Source organism: Tursiops truncatus, chromosome 9, assembly GCF_011762595.2.
Source record: "Tursiops truncatus isolate mTurTru1 chromosome 9, mTurTru1.mat.Y, whole genome shotgun sequence".
Taxonomy (NCBI): domain Eukaryota; kingdom Metazoa; phylum Chordata; class Mammalia; order Artiodactyla; family Delphinidae; genus Tursiops; species Tursiops truncatus.
The window spans coordinates 31,431,660-31,451,429 of NC_047042.1; the positions used below are offsets into that span (position 1 = coordinate 31,431,660).

Here is a 19,770-nt window from a genome sequence, read left to right on the forward strand (position 1 = left end):
TTAGCAGTTTTTGTAGATAGACTGTCTAGTTGGAAAGGGTCTTAGTTGATCTGGATTCATGCCAATACAAGAGTTTCTAATATCACATCCCTGCAAGGTTCTATAGGACCTACCCCTACAGATGGGAGATCCTTACCATAGAAGATCCCTAGAATGTCTAGTGTTGAACTTATACTCTTGGTACAGTTTAGAAACTTAGTTCCAAAGAGCACGATGACTGAGGAAAGACATGTAAGGAATGACATATAATGTGAAATAAAAGACATACTAAGACATGAGTTTGCAAATTGTATTGTCTTTAAAGATACTTTGTTAAATACATTATATCATATAAATCTATTGAAGAATCATTTAAATGTGACACAGATTGAAAATACTCTGGTCTTACCAGAAAATGGAAAGAAATAACTTGAGACAAAAAATTATTTTTAATTTAATGATGTACGCATAATCAATGTTTTATTTCATTGTTATAGCAAAACCCAGAATGTCCAATGTATACTTGTTTCCTTAAAACACTTTTCATATACATGAAATTTTTATTTGTCAAAAAATTCATGTTGATCAGCAGTTAGGGCTTTGGGGAAATTGCTGTATCAAGAATTGTAAGAGCAGCTTTGAAAGCTGAAGGAGCAGATACACCTGCTCTTTTGAAAAGATGTCAGTGTCATTTGCTTGCTCTTTTCAGATTTTATTCAGCCAGTACATCTATAGCTTCTCCTGTTCTTCGTGCCATGAAATTTAGGAGATTTCCACAGGAAGGAATGGACTCCAACAGTTATTTTTCATCTGTTTGTTAAGATTTGCACTCCCTCTATCTCTGTTGGGTAGATTAGATTGCTATAACATCACCACCTGTTCAACTGCTGGCTGACAGATACAGCTTCTCCCAGGAGGCTCACGCTTGTTCTCTTTTTATAGTGGATGATTTGGATAGGAGGCGGTCATAAAACAAATCTTTAGAACAAACCCTTGGTCGGGGTGCTTCTGATATCTACCTTCCCTTATAAAGCATCTTCTGTTGAACCTCACGTAGTAGACCATTTCCACTGTGATAGCTCTGATGATTTGAATGTTCGTAGGGCTAAAACACGCCTTTCTGCAGCTTCTCTCCACTGTTCTGAATTTTACCCTCACCCTTTCAAATATTTGAAGCTAATGATCATGGTCCCCCTAAGTCTTCTGTTCTCAGCAGCAACTGCGAACATTTGACTTGCATTCCTGATCACAAATACGTGTCAGGAGTGGTACTAGGAGTCATGGTCAGAATGATGAGTAAAGGAGTCTATTTCAGTGGGCTTGCAGTCTACTGTTGGAGACCCTCAGCTAAAGAGGAGATTTCACTAGCATGTGGTAGTGCTACAACTGAGGTACGTATAGAATGCTATCAGAGAATAAACAGGGAGGACTTCACTCCATTGGGGGAGGTGGGGGACTCATGAGAAGACGACAGCTAGGTTGGGACCTGAAGGACAAGCAAGTGACAGCCACACAAAGTGGGGAGGTGGGGAGGCATTCCAGACAGAAGAGCACGTGGCAAGTCTCAGAGCAAAGAAAGACCGTGGTGCGTTCACAGAATTGCAAGTGTTCTATTTTACTAAGGCTGGAACATGGATTCTTTTTTTTTTTTAAAGACATGGATTGTAAGAAGAGGTATGGAAATAGATGATACTGAAGACCAGATGAAAAGAATACTATATATGCAATATTAGATATTGGACTCTGTCTTGGTGTCATGGGAAGCCTTTGAAGAGTTTTTTAGTGAGAGATACAAGATTATATCTTATATAATATATGATGTGGTATGAAGAGAGACAAATGAGAGACAGCGGTCTGAGTTGGGAGAAGATGGTGGGCTGAGCTAAATCAAGGGTACCTCACTTCTTGGCTTGAGACCCTGGGTACATGGTGGTACCATTCACTGACTGGGGGTATGGGCCGTGGAGCAGATTTATGGGGTGGAGGAAAGTGGTAAGACAGTGACTTCACATTTGGAAATGTTGAGTTTGAGCTGCTAGTGGGACATTTAGGTCTTGGAGGTGGATGAATATGAGACTTTTGGGCCCTGGAGGTGCAGATATAATTGAAGCCCTGTGAGTAAATGAGGTTGCCTAGAGAGAATGAATGGAAAGAGAAGAAGGTCTAGAGGGCTAAGGATAGATCACTGAGGATCATCAAAACCAAGACAGAGGAAAGGGAAGCCTTGGGAGAAGAGAAGTAGCAGTCAGAGAGAAAAGAGAAAAGCCTGGAGCATATGGTGTCATGGAATCCCAGTGGTCAAGAAGAGGGGGGTGGGTAACCTGCCAAACCCTGCAGAGAGGACAAGGTAGATGAAGACTGCTCCATCCATCTCACTGTCTACAAGGAGGTGACCACCCTTTGGTCGTCCTCCTTTGGATGCTCTCGACTCCTCCTAAACCTAAACAAATGGTACTTCAAAGCATATACAATCCAGATGTTGATTTCTCTGGAGTCCATCATTTTTTTAATGACCTGAATGTTATTTTAGTAATATTCCTAAAAACATTGTTGTCCACTTCTAGATAATCACATTTCCATTGTTAACGTATACTATGCTTATGATCAACTAAAAATTATCACATCTTTTTCATGTGAACCTGTCTCATAGTAGATCTATGTATGCATAGCAGACTTAAATACCAGACTTAAAAAGCCTGCGTGTAGGACTTTATTCCACTTTATTTTGTTAGTTTCAGGACACTTCTATATATGTATTAGTCTTTGAATGGTCAGCTGTTGTCTAAGTTATAATAAAATGAATAGGCATATCTGTATGTGTTCAACAATGTCTATATGAAAATTTAAAAATATCCCTAACAGTCTTGAAATAGATGAATAAGCATAAGCATATTTTATCATTCTAGCAAACACATCTTCGATATGGCGAGAGCAATTATTAGGAAAAGAACTATTTGTTAAGTAAACTATTAGATGGAGAGCAGTACTGTCTAGACAGATAAATAAATAACTTTCTTAATTTTCTAATTATTGGTTGACATTAACAGGCAATCACAAGTTTATCCATGTGTCATTCTTGTGGCAATATTAACTCTTCAGAACAAAATAATGAACTTGGAAATAGGAAAACAGGCCTCCAAGGAACAAAGAAAATTGTTACTGAGCCCATGGTTATTCCTTCATAGGACAGAAGTCTAGCCACCATCACTGCTCAGTTTGTGTCTTATCCAAAAGTACGTTGATGGCTTTAAGAAGCATAGTTATTTATTTTTCTAGAATTCTTTAAGTCCATAGTATCTTAAGATTTTATAGTGTTTTAAAAGTAAGTACATTTGGGAATAAAACAGGGAAGAGTATTGGCTTATGTTTCTTCTTACATTTAATTTAGGTAATTGAGAAAATGGGTTCTGTGTTTTAAAAACATTTCTATCATGGGATCAACATTTAAATGTTTCTAAGATTAATAGATTTACTAAAAACCTTTAGGGAATTTGTGAATTCATGATCCTATTTAAAATTAGTTTTTAAGAATGGCCCTGAGGTTAGGTAAGACTTTTGCCACTGTTGATCTGTTCTCCTACAATGACCTTTGCTGACTTTCCATCCAGCTTCACACTTGGTTTTCAAGGGTCCGTTCCCCCAGGAAGCCTGCCATGTCTTCTCAGTTAACCTCTCCCATGGACGTGATCCCTGGCGCTCAGGGTTTGCATTTGACACTTCCTGTTGCCTCTTGAGTCTTGTACTGATGCAAAACAGCTTTTCGAGCATTTGTATTTTGAGGCTGAAGGCACTATAAAGTGCCAGAGAAAAAAGACAAAATACTGGAACTAAGACTGGCTCTGATTCTTGTTGAATTTCAGGGCTATTTTGTGAACAGTCCTGCTGGTTATTGAAGATAGGAAGCCAAAACATTTCAGCATTTTAAAACATTTTAAAATTGCTGGTGAGTACCCAGAGGAGAGAGAAAAATTAGAGATGTGTTTTATCATTCTCTCAATTATCCTCTCTTTAAATATTCACAAGAGCAAATATACCCGAAGCTGCAGATGTGTTTTGAGTTACATGGTTCTTTTTATACTGAGTAAACTATGTTTTAAAGTTTAAGCTTCTTAAAAAGCTCCCTTGCAATTTTCCTTGTGCTTGAGTAGATCGTGTCTGTCAAACTGCTGATGTAGTAACTGAATCTTATCATTTGATTGTATCATATCATAATTTAATACCTAAAACACAGTGAAGGCCATGTTCCTTTACCAATGAATTAAATTAGAGGAGAACAAAATAAAAAGTAAAGATTGATTGTCAGTTGAAATGATTATAAGATTAAAAGGTTGAGTCTCGGGGAAACTAAGATATTAAGTAGAGCAGTGCTTCTCAACCCTCGATACAACCTAGATAGAATCACTTAGGGAACATGGAAACGCAGCAGCAGCAAATACTGTTGGCTGGACCTCTTCCCCAGAGATTCTGATTTAGTTGGGGCCCAGGTATCAATTGTTTTTTTAAAGCTCCCCAAGTGATTCTCATGTGCAGTCAGGTTTGAAATACATGAAAATCCAAGCTATTTAAAGAAAGCATTTCTTGGTAGACAAAACGTACTGACTACATAGGTATTTGACAAGAAGATACAAGAGAAAAAGATGGAGAGAAACTTTTAGTGTAAAGTTAATAGAGGTTTACAATCCATTATTGACAGCTCTGAAATATAAAAGCCCTGAAGAAGAATAGGGTTTCATAACTTACTTGGTGGCAAAAATCTAACCTAAACCGAATATATTTAGTAGAAAATCCTGAGGCCTTTCCTAGTCTGTCTTTATCCCATTTAGTATGAATAATCATACATTTCATTGCAGAAAATTTTTTTTGGCGGGGGGTGAAATAGAAAAGGATAGCTTTATGACTTTGCCAGGCAAAGGGGGGCACAGTGGGCTCCTGCCTTTAATGTGTCCCCGCAGAAATATTAATGTGTCTGATTTCTTATTATAAGTTACTGCCCAAGACCTCACTGAGGGTGTGCCCTAGATAGGGTACCTTTCTGAACTATATAAAATGTTGAATTCTGAAATACATCTAGCCTCAAGGGTTCAGACCATAGTAGGGAAGGCTTGTAATAGGGAAGACCAGTGTAATAAGGTACTTCCTGTCAGATTAAGAACAATGCATTTCTTCTAATTTCCTAGGCGGTGGTTTAGCACCCGCGTTAAATAAAAACAATGGCGAATGTCAGAACATGGCTCTTGGCTCTATATGTCTACACTTTTTTTCGAAACTGATCTGAGAAGAGGGTTCCACTTCTGTCATGTTGAGAGAAACTTCTGTTAACCAACAACACAAGTAGATCAAGTAGAAAAAATCATCATCTCTAAAAGACTTTTCAGCGTAACAAACTACCGCCAAATGTCATGGTTTAAAGCAACACACATTTATTATCTTAACCAGTTCCTGAATGTTAGGAATTCAGGAGCATCTTAGCAGGGTGGTTTTTGCTTTGGATTGTTACCAAAATGTGGGCCAGAACTTCAGACACCTGAAGACTTGACCGATGCTGGAGTGTTATATTTCTTTTTCAGTGCCAACAGGTCCCTTATTGGTGCTTAATGAAAATTCTAGTCCCCGTTTCTGCAGTTGTTCAAAGTTTTAGTTTTCAGTATAAACCTAACAGTTATTTGCTAAAGGCGGCTTTGAGTCCTTCTAAGATGTTCTGAAGATGTCTGCTGCGAGTCCCTTCTTACTGGGGAGTGCCTTCCCTTTGCATTTCCTTGTCCTTCCTCAGGCAGCTTTTTCTCTCCCCTAGGTTCTGTCTCTGTTCTCTTAAGGTTACCTCTGCATCCACCTCCTGTGGGTCACTGAATGGGTGTTGATGGCCCTGGATAGTGTGATGAAAAGATGGCTGCCTTGGAGGAGCTTCTGCCCAGAAGACAGGCATTAGTCACAATTGAAAATGATGAATTACATCATTGCTTGTGTGTTTAAAAAAAAAAAAAAGAAGAAGAAGTGCGGGGAAGATGCTCTAGGAGCCTCTAACGGGATCTTACCCAGTTTGTGTTTTGCTTGGTCTGTTCTTCCCCCTTTGTGTTTTGGAGGAAGAATAACCTACCCTTGGGGTTTTGGTCAGGAACAGTTTCCCTCGGGGGCAGAAACATAACACTTTTATGTCTTCCCTGACTGCAGATGTTCAGGGGATGTAGTGTAGTACAGTAGAATAATCTCATTTACTTTATGTGGAAAAATACAAAAAAAGGAAAAAGCTTAGATTCCTTGTAACTTTAACTGTGAAGTTCTTCTCTTTCTCACTGCTCATCTCTCATCTTCTTGGCTTCCCAAAAAGTGCTATGTTGGTTTCTTTCTCATCCCCTCTCTCCCTTTCTTTCTGTACCAAATCTTTGAAAAGATGTAGTTTTATACAGTTTTGGGACTATAACAGTTTCCTTTTCTGAGCTATTTCTATTTTGAGCCTTATTTCTAATTTGAGAAAGAAAAACTGAAGCTCTCATGACGAGAATATCAAGTATGGAAAACTGATGGAGGGTGGAGAAGACAGTTTTTGATCCTCTGTATGCAAATTAAGTGATCCACCTTCTGCATCCTTTTCCATCTCTGCTTTTTTCCTGTCTCTGAGCCACAGTGGAGTCTTCCCTAGAAGCTCATAAAATCAGGAAGCCATCCACAAGGTCCCAGTGAGTGTTTCTAATCTGCATCTTTGTCTACCCCAAACATTTGTGACACTGTAACAGAGGAAAATTCTGAAGAGAGATGCTGTTACTATGATAAACCTTACACGTAATTTCAAATATATAAAATAGGCACTCATTTATATTTTATTTTGTTGCTGTTTTATTACTACACATACAAGTATTTATAAAGGCTTTCCTCTGATTAATCATCACTCCTGTCTCCCCCAGCTCTCTTTTCCCCCATAAGTTCTTCAACTATAAATTCTTCTACCCATGAGTATTTTTGGGTCTCAGACTCCCACGGTTAGAAAGGGACGGATTATCTTCTGATTACAATATAATTTTCCTGAGAAAGTCTTAAGGAATCGACGAATCAGTTAAATCAGGAGTATATATACCCTTTTGAATGGCACTCATACTAGCCAGCCAGGGAAAGCACGGCAGTAAAGCAGTATGGCGGGGGGCGGGGCGGGGAAGCTGCCTTCTTCAGGGATGATGATACCCTGGTCATTGTGAAATTGGTCCTAAACAGAGTCCCAGTGACTCACTGGGCTACTTTTGCCTTCGCGTACATCAATGTAAATTAGATTGATTTCAATAGCAAATCTTTAACCTTGAGCTTTCATGCTCTGCCTTTAAAAATGTCATTAGTATAATAAGCTGCAGGACCCTTCCAAACTCAGTATCACCACCCCTGCAAACACACACACACACACACACACACACACACACACACACACACACACACGCACACACACACACACACACACACACACACACTCTCTCTCTCTCTCTCACACTCTTCTAAGCTTAAAAGATTGTGTCCTGAAGAGGAATGAGCTTGCTTATTATGAAAATTTTTTGCTATCAAACATAGATTTCCCAAAGATTATCCCCGTGTTATCTTTTTTTTTTTCCATGTTATCTTTGAAAGTGACTGTGGTTATCTTCTTTGGTCTCTGTTTTATGTTACTCTTTGAGAATGTTTTTGAGAAAGGATTTAAGCATATGTGTTGGGGGGAGAGAGAGAGAGAGAGAGAGAGAGAGAGAGAGAGAGAGAGAGTAAGCAAGCAAAAATCTGGACAAATGAGTGAGGTTTAAGGCACTTAGGGTATTAAAGGTCATCTTGCCTATCCCCATTTCACCTGCCCTGTGTGTTGATAGCACTTGCTTTCATGCAGCATAATATCTGAAATGGTTGCTGTACACCTGTGAGGCCTCAAGTGATCCTTCATTGTATTCAAACAGAGGTCAAATTAAACTAGGATCACCTACCTCAATTTTTCTAGAATTTCTCTATAAACTAGAATCTTTGAGAGATAAAGAATATTTAATATCTTTGCCACAGTATTTTGCCTGTTTTAATAATTTATTTGCATTATTTCTGATGTTACACAGTTATGTTTTTGAGGTACTTCTCATCATCATGGCATAAGTACCCATGTTTTCCAAAGTGTACATTCTGGCAACTGTTTAATTTCTCTTTAAAGTAAGTCCATCAGATTCTATGAGGGTTGGCCTAAAATTCCTATGCAGAGGTTTTTCCATATTATTAAAAACAAACAAACAAAAACATGGCAGCAAACTTAATGCAACAGCTCTTAACTTTGGTTGCATATCTAAAAACAAAGCTACATTTTTCTTCTTCTAATTTGGTTTTTCCCCCTAATATTTTATTAGGTGCAGAGAGAGCTAGCAGCTGTTATTGCTTTGAAAGCAAGGAAGTCTGGTGAGTAGTCTTTCGTGGGGCTGGAGGAAGGTTCTGATTCTTTGGGGATATTTCACATGTCCTGTGGTTGTGAGCAGTTGAATGTATCTCAGGAAGCTTTGGTATAAAATGCAGAAAAGTGTCTCCATTATGTTTTAAAAATTATTCTACCATCAAAATAGCACAGGTGTATATCTCGTTCTTTAAAACTAGATATACACTGCCTTGCTGTATTTCATACTTCATGGAAAAGTGAAATAAAAAATTTAAAATATGTTTGTAGTCCACTGCAAGCATGGAAAAAGTCTAGGTACCCAGCAAAAGAAAGCAAACCACATTGCATTACCTATCATAATGACAGAGGAAACTAAATAACGTAATGGTGGTCTCTTTTTTATATTTTTCATCTCAAAGTAGCTTCTTATAAAAATAATTGAATTGTCTCATAACATTTAATAGCAAGCGTTTTCCATAGGGACTGATTGTGTGGCTCTGATTCCTAATACCTTAGGAAACAATCTGTGGATGTAAGAAGTGGAAAGGAAAAGGGAGCTTTCAGATACATCTTGAGGAGAGAAAGCCAGGCTCTGCTGAAATTCGATATGAAGTAGAGACTCAATGAGGTAGAAAAAAACTTGCTTTGAAAGGAGGAGTGTCAGGAGGAGGCATCCTTTGCTGTTCAGAGGCAGGAGGTCACTGCTAAAGTCTTGTTCTAGTTTAACTTTAATGTTCAACTAGAATAAGACTTAGATAATGTTAAACTAGATGTTAAACTAGAATAAGACTTTTCAGGTGAAGACTCTATGACAAAATCAAAGAGTTGCCAAAGTTTGAAGAAATAAGTGGAACAGAAATGTCTTCAGAACAGAAATCATACATTTTACATCTTCCTTTTTCTAGCTAGAAACTGTAAAAATTTGCTTTTCTCTCAGTGACCTGGAATCAAACACACCTTAGTATGAAGTAGCTTATTGTGTTTATACTATATCTTTGTTGATTTGGCTGATGTAGAGGATGCAGAGACTGGGTGCTGTAAGGGTGGTGGAGAAGAGACACAAGGAACAGTAATCTGGACCCACAGAGCTCAGGCAGTGTGAAAAGGGCTCCTCCGAGGACAGGGATTAGATCATGGGTGTCTGCATAGGTGGAGGCCAAGATGGAGAAAGGACACCAGTATAAAGGTTGTAGGAGGGAAGTCTTAAAAATAACTTGTGCTAGAGCTGATGGTGGTTCCTGTAAACATAAGGAGACAAAACTTACAGTCTGTATGAGTTGGGATGACAGTGCCTTGGAGGATAGGGGTTAAAAAATTTTTTTCTTAAGTTTCGGAAAAAATTGGGAAAATAATCAAAAACATATATTCTTGGGCTTCCCTGGTGGCGCAGTGGTTAAGAGTCCGCCTGCCGATGCAGGGGACACGGGTTCATGCCCTGGTCTGGGAAGATCCCACATGCCGCGGAGCGGCTGGGCCCGTGAGCCATGGCCGCTGAGCCTGCGCGTCCGGAGCCTGTGCTCTGCAACGGGAGAGGCCACAACAGTGAGAGGCCCGCGTACCGCAAAAAAAAAAATTTTTAAAAATGTAAAAACATATACTCTTGTCATTGCTGGAGAAAAACAGAGCAAGTAAATACAGATGGGTCTGGAGAAGGGGGTTGCTAATTTACACAGAGTGGGATGGATAGGCCCCCAGTAGGGCACATTTGAGCAAAGACGTGAAGTCACTGAGGGGTGAACCTTGTGGACATCCAGACAAGAGCCCTGGGCAGAGGTGTGTGAAATGAGTTTGAGGAACAGCAAGGATGTGAGAGTGGCTGCAGCCAAGTGAATGAGGCAGAAAGAGGCAGGTTTTGGGTGTCAGCCTAAGAAGTTTGAACTTTCTGGAGGTGAAGAGAAATGAAGAGGAGTAAGCAAGACCCACACACAGTAGCTTGTGCAAAGTAAAAGACTGGTATGAAGTTGACTTTATTACGCCATCACGTTAACATGTCTGTTTTCCTTACTCATTTCATCTGTGGAGCTTGGATTATGAATACTACATTGGCAACCTCTCAGGGACAGAGTGAAACACAAATGCACCAAGGATGGGGACATAAATTCATAGTTTTTCAGAAAAACCACTTTTCAGTGCGTTCTAGCATAGTTACTCTATAAGCCAGTAACTCCATGATTGGAGGTCTAGCTTTGGGCGTGATCAGAGACGCATGTGAAGATTCAGGTAGAAGAAACCTATTTCATTGCTTATTTTAACAGTAAGAAATTAGAAACAACCCTTAAGTTCCTATAATAGAGAAATGGTAAAATTGATCAATGAAATGGAATGTTACATAGTTTTTTAAATGATATTTCAAAGAATTAATACAGTAAAATGTTCAGTGGAAAAAAGTGTGTGCAATGAGCCTGTATTACTTGTCTTTATCATAATGAAAATAGCTTCATTTTTTTCTTATTAGTATAGCATAGTCATTGAAAAACTTTGGTAATACATGAATGTATGAAGAAGAAATTGAAAAATCACCCATCATCTCACCAACAGAGATAACCAATAATACTCTTTTCTGTATGTATTTACAGATATTTCTCTATTAATATGTAGATATTATATATATAATATATGCAGTTTTATAAAAGTGATTATTTTTTACATGTGCTCTTTTATTTTGTGATAATTGTGTATTCACGTGCAGTTGTAATAAATGATAAGGGATGACACGTTCCCTTTACCCAGCTCCCCCCAATGGTAACATCCTGTGAAACTCAAGTACAGTGTCACAATCAGGATATTGACATTGATACAAAACATTTACATCACTGTAAGGATCTTCCGTGTTTGTCTTTTATAGCTACACTAACTTTCCTCCTACCTCTGTTTCCTCTTTAACCTCTGCAATTAGCAATCTGTTCTCTATTTCTATAATTTTGTCATTTCAAAAATATTACTTAAATGGAATCATACAGTATGAACCCTTGTAGGAGTGGCTCTTTTCACTTGCCATAGTTCTCTGGAGATTTATCAGGTTGTTGTGTATATCAATGGTTATTCCTTTTTATAACTGAATAGTATTCCATCATATGAATGTGCTACACTATACGTAACCATTCACCCATGAAGGGCATTGGGGTTGTTTCCAGTTTGGGTCATTATGAATAAAACTACATGTGTAAGTTCTTGTGTGAATGTAGGTCTTTATTTCTCTGGACTAAATGCCCAGGAGTACAATTGCTGGATTGTTTGGTAATTGCATGTTTTGTTTTTGTTTTTGTTTTTTGCGTTATGCGGGCCTCCCACTGCTGTGGCCTTTCCCGTTGCGGAGCACGGGCTCCGGACGCGCAGGCCCAGCGGCCATGGCTCACGGGCCCAGCCGCTCTGCGGCATGTGGGATCCTCCCGGACCGGGGCACGAACACATGTCCCCTGCATCGGCAGGCAGACTCTCAACCACTGCACCACCAGGGAAGCCCTGCATGTTTTGTTTTTTAAGAAACTGCCAAATTGTTTTCCAGAGTGGCTGAACCATTTTACATTCTCACTAGCAACGTATATGTGATGTAGGTTCTTGCATCCTTGCCAGCATTTGATGTTGTTGCTATTTTTTAAAATTTTAACCATTCTAATAGGTTAACCATTTAACCATTCTAATGGGTGTGTAGTGACATACTAAAACTGTAGTTTTAGTATGCATTGCCCTAATGGCTAGTAACATTGAACATCTTTTCATGTGTTTATTTGCCATCCGAATGTCTTCTTTGTGAAATGTCTGTTCATATCTTTTGCCCATTTTCTAATTGGATTGTTTGAGGGTTTTTTTTACTGTTGAGTTTTGAGATTTCTTTATTCTAGATAGCAATCCTTAGACAAGTATTTTCTCCCAGTCTATAGCCTGTCTTTTCATTTTCTTATCAAAGTCTTTCACAGAGCAAAAGTTTCTAATTTTGGTGAAGTCCAATTTATCAATATTTTTTAATGGATCATGTCTTTGGGTTAAGTCTTTGTCTAGTCCCAGATGCCAAAGATTTTCTCCTGCATCTTTTTCTTCCTTAAAAGTTTTTATAGTTTTATGTTTTATATTTGAGTTCATGATCCATTTTGAGTTAGTCTTTATATAAGATGTGAGACTTATGTCAAGATTCTTCTGTGTTTGTTTTGGCTTATGAATGTCTAATTTTCCTAGCACCATTTATTGAAAAGACCATCTTTTCTTCCATTGAATTGCTTTTGCACCTTTGTCAAAAATATGTTGGGCATATTTTTGTGGGTGTATTTCTGGATTCTCTGTTCTGTTCCACTGAACAGACTCCATTGGTATCCATCAGTACTAGCCTTGATTACTGTATCTATAAATCCACTTTTTATAGGATTCATTTTCATGCACTAATACAGCTCTGTATCATTTTTGTTAGCTGTTTATGTTTATATTGATACTGTACAACTTATTAACTAATTCTTTGTTGTATGTTTAAGGTTTTAATAGTTTTCCTATTATGAATGATAATAGAAGGGCTCAAAGATATATTCTTGTATATATCTTTTTGCCCTTTACCAATTAATTTCTCATAATAAGTTACTAAAAATGGATTGCTAGGTCAGTAGCTTGGCATGGGGAGTGTTAAAATTTTGTTTTTCATGTCTAAGACTTCAAGTCATCTGGAATTTATTTTAGTATATGGTGTCAGGTAGAAATCCAGTTTTATGTTTTCCTTATGCTAAACCAGTTACCCCAGTAGTGTTCATTGGCTATGATGCTGACTCTATCGTATATAACGTTTATATATATATGCTTGAATTTATTTCTGGTCTCTGTATTCCTTTGATCTATTTATTCCTTTGAGTACACTTTCCTGTCTCAGTTACCAACACTATAAGAAGACTTTTGGGGGATTAAGGGGTAAAGCAAGTTTCTTCTTATTGTTCTGTTTTCTTCATAGCTTTATTTTGTCAAGTTCCATGAAAACCCCTATAGGGATTTCTTAAAGTGTATTGAATGTATAGGTCATCAGATAAATTTGACACTTTGGAGATAAGTATTTGCATTCATGAACCTAGGATATCGTTCCATTGTTTTCAGATCTTCAGTACTGTCTTAAAAATTTCTCCGTAAAGCTTTGTACATTTTTTTGCTTGGTGTATATTTTGGTATCTTGTGGTTTTGGTTACTATTATGATTTAACTTTTTTTTAAAAGTTATACTCTTCTTATTTTGTGAAGGTTTCTCATTCTCTGTCTTTCATGACACTGTATAAAAAAATAAACTTTACGTTTTAGAGCAGTTGTAAGGTCACAGAAAAATTGAGCAGAAAGTACACAGAGTTCCCATATCCCCCCTGCCCCAACATGCACAGCCCACTTACTGCCATCATCTCAGAGGGGTACATTTGTTATAATCATTACTCTACATCGACACATCAGTATCACCCACAGTCCTTAGTTTACTTTAGGGTTCACTCTTGGTATTGTACATTTTATGGGTTTGGACTAATGTATAATGACATGTATTTATCATTATAGTGTCACACAGGATAATTTCACTGCCCTAAAAATCCCCTCTCGTCTACCTGTTTGTGCCTCTCTACTCCCATCCCCTGGCAATCACTCATCTTGTTACTGTCTCCATAGTTTTTGCCTTTTCCAGAATGTCATATAGTTGGGATCATACAGCATGTAGCCTTTTCAGATTGGCTTTCTTCACTCAATAATAGGCCTTTAGGGTGCATCCATGTCTTTTAATGGCTTGATAGATCATTTCTATTTAGCACTGAATAATATTCCATTGTCTGGATGTACCACAGTTTATGTATTTGTTCACCTCCTGAAGGACATCTTGGTTGCTTCCAAGTTTTGGCAATTATGACTAAAGCTGCTATAAACATCTGTGTGCAGATTTCAACTACACACCCACGAACACATAGTTTTCCACTACTTTGGGTAAATAGCAAGGAGTGTGATTTCTGGATCGTATGGTAAGAGTATGTTGAGTTTTGTAAGAAGTTGCCAAACTTCTTCTAAACTATCTTCTGGCTCTACTATTCTGCATTCCCACCAGCAGTGAATGAGCATTCCTGTTGCTCCATATCTTCACCAGTGTTTGTTGTTGTCAGTGTTGCACATTTTGTTGTTTTACTTTGCATTTTCTTGATGATATATGCTATGAAACATCTTTTCATGTGCTTATTTATTATCTTTATATCGTCTTTGGTGAGGTGCCTATTAAGGTCTTTGACCTATTTTTCAGTCAGGTTGCTTGTTTTCTTACTGCTGTTGAGTTTTAAGAGTTCTTTGTATATTTTAGATAACAGTCATTTTTTCAGATATATTTTGCAGATGTTTTGTCCCAGTCTGTGGCTTGTATTCTCATTCTCTTCACATTGCCTTTGAAAGAGCAGAAGTTTTTTATTTTAATGAAGTCAAGCTTACCTTTCTTCTTTCTTTCATTGATCCTGCCTTTGATGTTATAGCTGAAAATTCATACCATACCTAAGGTCATCTAGGTTTTCTTCTATTACATTGTAGAAATTGTATAGTTTTGCATTACATTAAGTCTGTGATCCATTTTCAGTTAACTTTTGTGAAAAGTGTAAGGTCTGTGTCTAGGTTCTTTTTATTGTGTGTGTGTGTATGTCCAGTTGTTCCAGTACCATTTGTTGAAAAGACTATCCTTGTTCCATTTTATTGCCTTTGCTCCTTTTTTAAAGATCACTTGATTATATTTGTATGGGTTTATTTCTGGGCTCTGTATTCTGTTCCATTGACCTGTTTGTCTATTCTTTCATCAGTACCACACTGTCTATATTACTGTAACTTTATAGTAAGTGCTGCTGTTGGGTAATGTCAGTCCTCCAACTTTTTCTCCTTCAACATTGTGTTGGCTATTCTGGGTCTTTTCCCTCTCCATATATAGTTTTGGATCCGTTTGTTGATCCACATCTATTATCTTTTCTAATTGGTTACTTTTGCTGTATGAGAACTCATGCTTTTGTGGCTAACAAAAGTGTTGAACTCAAATGAATTCCAGTAGCTTGTTTTAAAATTATCTTGGGTTTCTTGTATGGGCAACTACAGCATCTGTCAATTATGACTATTTTCTCTCTGTCTTACCAATCCATATAACTCCTTTTTTTCCCTCATACTATTTCATGAGCTAGGGTCCTATGATGTAAGTTGAATAATAAAAAGATAGTTGGCATTCTTATTTTGTCCTTGACAAAACTGAATATGTTTTCTGATTAGAAAAGTAGTATAAGCAAAGAAGATAGTTTCAGAGAAAAACAGACTTTTCTGTCATACATTCCGCAAACCACAACAAGTTTGGGAAACAATCTAGGGGCAAAAATAACCAACAAGGTGATATTAAAATATTCAGAGAATTCAAATATGGAAATAAGGAGATATCTACCTGATTCGCCCTACGCTCTCGCTGTTTGAGTTGGCATTGAGAGTGGATGAAAAATAAGTGGCAAAGTATGAGAGCCTAAGTCATAGGTTATTGCCTTCATTCCTTTATCAAATTCTAACTGAGCACCTACTGTATGCCAGGAACACTGTAAGGCATGAGGGTACAATGGTGAGCAAGGACAAATATGGCTCTTGCTATTTTTAAACCACAATGTATGTTTCATGAATAAAAAACATTAAGTCAATAGCTGTCTGAAAACGGAAAATGGATTACTGAGTAGTTAGGAGATGATAAAATGAAGAACTATTAAGCACAGCCTTAATCAAACAGAACTGTAGCTGTAGAATGGTACTTCCTACGTATGCTCACTGCTGTTTTTTAAAACTATTTTGAGTTTTTTTTTTAAGGAAGAAGAAAAAGAAGCTGGTATACTTCTAATTAAAAAAGTATTAAAATGATAGTTGTCACATCTGGGGCTTGACAGAAGGAATTGATTACCCTAATATCTGTCTTGCAGTCAGACTGTTAATTAGGGCTCAGGTGGTCATGCCAGATTTATGTCTCACTGCGAAGGGTTATTAAAACAAGAATTAGTATAAAGAAAAAGTTTTTGGTTTCAGCTCACCATACAAACAGAAATAAAAGTAACTGTCAATCAATAGATTGTATAAATGATTCAAGGCTCTAGCTTAGTAAAAAATCCATTTTGTTGTAATTTTCTAAGAGGCCATCAGGATGTGCCTTTAGTTTTCTCCTCTAAATGCTAACCCTAGTGAATGTGAATAGCATTTTAAGGCTTTACAAGATTTTAAAAAATTAGCACAGATATCTTTACACTTCTTTTTTGTTGAATTGCTTATTCTACTGCTAATTGCTCACCAGTTAGAGTCTTGGGAGATATGTTTCTTCCCCTTTTCAAGGGAACCTACAGCCAAAGCATGTTTAGCTCTTATTATCTTTAGATCATATGAAATTTGTGCCATGGTGGGCTTCTATTTCTGGAAAGCCAGAAATCTCATATTGGTAAACCCTCTTGGCAGTTTTTATGTTTCACTCTCTCTGCCTAGACCATATCTAGTTAAGTGTTTTAAAACTAAGTAGCAAGGATATTAATGTTTGGGAAAGAAAGAAGAGGTTCTAGGCTCTGTTTATACCATTAAATGTCATTGTGACTTTTGTAAAGTGATTCCAATTTGTATCGTGAGGGGGTAGGTGTAGAATGTGGGAACCTTAGAGATTACTTCCAGCTCCAGCGTTTAATTATAACAATGAGTATTTTCATTAATTTCCTTCATTATCCTTAATGGAGTCACAACCTTGGGAATATTTTATTCAGGACTCTTTTAGGTATAAGCGAGAGATAAACAAGCTGACATCCACCAAGGAAATTTACTGTCTCAGGGAATCTGTGGAGTTAATCAGTCTCAGCAGAGAGAACCTCTTTCTGGTAGGTCCGACAGAAGTCTTGGTGGGGACCTCGGTGGAAGGGTGGAATGCCCATCTCTGTAGCAGTGGACACATGTTTGGAGGGCAGGATAGAGAGGTTTCAGGATGAAGAGGTTAAGTCAGCCTCCCACGAGACCCACGGACTGAGGCTAGGGCAGGTATGGCTCCCCAAAGAAAACCAGCAGAAGAGGGAATGGCTACTGGGCAGGGTACTCACTGCAGGGGAATTGTTTGTATTGTCCCAGTCTCACGGTTTCGAGGTGAATTGTTGTGCCAGAGAGCACACAGGCTAGAAAGGCTACAGCCAGAGCGCAAGCCCAGGCTTTCCAGCACCCAGTCTCTGGTTTTCCCAACTACACAATGTCCCCTCCCTTGTTAGGAATTTTTTGGATTATGGGGAGTAAAGATGTGGTTTGTGAAAAGGAAAAGAATAGAGTGAAAACTGACATTTTTCAAGTAGTAGATAGGAGCAGTTTTTTTCTTCTTTCTCAAATCATCCAGGGATTCAGCTTAAAGTGTTATTTTTGTGCCAAGATTTATTATTTCTTTGGGATATTAAAATATATGTATAACATAAAATTGTATAAAATGGTTTCACCTGTTGTGTTTAGTTTTAGCTTTTAAGAAACTTTCTTATTTTTAATAGACCAGAAGGGATGAGAGGGAAGCCATTGTTTTACATTCGTGTTAAATTGTTTCTCCTAGCCTTAGAAATCCTCTCGTTTGTTTAATCATCTTTGAATCCTATGCTGAAGCTTAAATAGGCATTTGAATGAGTATGTGATTTCTGCAACCTGGTTATTACTATTTGCTATACAATGAACTGTGTGTGTGGAAAACGTTCAAGCAGGCGACCCCTGGATCTGGTAATCATGGTGGACCCATCAGACAAGCTGAGGGCCTTTTATCACCCTGAGAGCCTGGCTAAATTCCCAGCTTTGAAGATTTCCTGTTGGTAACAATCACTGGTCACCAATAACACGTTGTAGGAACTTGAGCAGTTTTAGGCTCCCGCCCGTCTTTAGGCCCCTTGTCTGTGGGATTGGGGGGAAGTCAATGTTGACAGGAAGCTCTGCAGTGAGGCTTGAGGTCTGACACAACTGAAGAGACATATTCTCCTTCAGGGCAGAAGCTTCCCAAAGAAAAGCCATCCCTGTCACTTTGTCATGAGAAATGAAATAGATTGACTGATTATTTTTAACAGCAGAGACAGGCTTTTCCTTTTGCACATTTAGAAGAAAAAAATAACCATTAAGCCTATGGAATTGCTCCAACTTTTATGGTCCTCTAACTTTTTACTTTTTAGTTGATAGATTCTTCTTTTAATGTAGCGCAGTGTTTGACTTTATCTTTAATCCTCTCGTGAACACATTGTTCATATATAGGAGAATGCACAATAAAATGGGATTTTAGAGTATAGATGGTAATAATAAAATTAAGGGGCAGCAAAGACAGGCTTACGCGCTGGTACGTTTATTGCTATCTCAAACTCCTTCTACCTTTCTGGTTTTCTGTGATTAACTTGTTATTGAAAAAATTTAAATGCTCTTAAAAGTAAAAACTGTAGGGCTTCCCTGGTGGTGCAGTGGTTGAGAGTCCACCTGCCGATGCAGGGGACACAGGTTCGTGCTCCGGTCCGGGAAGATCCCACATGCCGCAGAGCGGCTGGGCCCGTGAGCCATGGCTGCTGAGCCTGCGCATCCGGAGCCTGTGCTCCGCAACGGGAGAGGCCACAACAGTGAGAGGCCCGCGTACTGCAAAAAAAAAAAAAAAAAAAAAGTAAAAGCTGTAGTAGTCTTCTCTTGAATAATTTTTTCATCTAATCTCTAATAATGAATGTTCAAGCTAGAAAATACTAGTTTATAATGGTAGAAGTCTGTTAGCTGTATTTTAAGCAATTACGATATTATGCTTAATTTTTAGTGATATTTCCAGTCACTTAAAATTTTCCAAGTCTTTCCCAGCCTGTCCTTATAGGGCGCACCTTGTCCTCTAAGAATTGACATTTCCACATGGTTTGTGTTGTGTCCTTTCCTTCTCCTTTGCCGCCTCCCGGATGCTGTGGGGGCAGTGGCCATCACTGTCCTTCTTGGTCAGCACAGACCCACACTGATTGTCTCGTTAGCCCCACTAACAAATGTGCTATTTAGCATTTGTCAACCAAGAGGAAAGAAGTAGCATGTGTTTTCCCCTAAAATATTCAACACAACATTCTGGTCTTCCTGATTGATTGATGATCTACGATGTTTTCCCAAGAAGAGAGAGCTTTGCCTAACACCACGCTGATTGCTGAAGTTTGCAAAATCTCCACCCGTCTTTGGTGCAATAATAACTCCTGTTCTGACATTTCCAGAGACTCTTCTGCTTGCTGACGGATTTTGCACATTCACATCCCATCTCCACCAGTGCATATTCTTACTGAACAGTGATCAATTCAGCGGTTGACAAGTTGTATCATCCTTTTTTATCTAATGGCATAAAAGCATAATAAGAGTCTTGAAACAGTAACTCTCAAGGCAGTGCAAAGTTAAAGGTTACTTGAAAATGTAAAAATCTTACAATCCAGAAAATAATAACAA

The 19,770-nt window shown here is 38.1% G+C and overlaps 1 protein-coding gene across 4 annotated transcripts in view; it reads left to right on the plus strand.

Moving 5' to 3' along the window:
- Positions 1-19,770, plus strand: part of RAPGEF5 (Rap guanine nucleotide exchange factor 5) — a 219,690-nt gene that overhangs the window by 73,320 nt on the left and 126,600 nt on the right. For all 4 annotated transcript variants that reach the window (XM_019928544.2, XM_019928553.3, XM_033862968.2 and 1 more), the window contains one exon: positions 8,331-8,379. In XM_019928544.2, the coding sequence (XP_019784103.2) occupies positions 8,331-8,379 (49 nt within the window). The remainder of the gene's footprint in view (positions 1-8,330; positions 8,380-19,770) is intronic.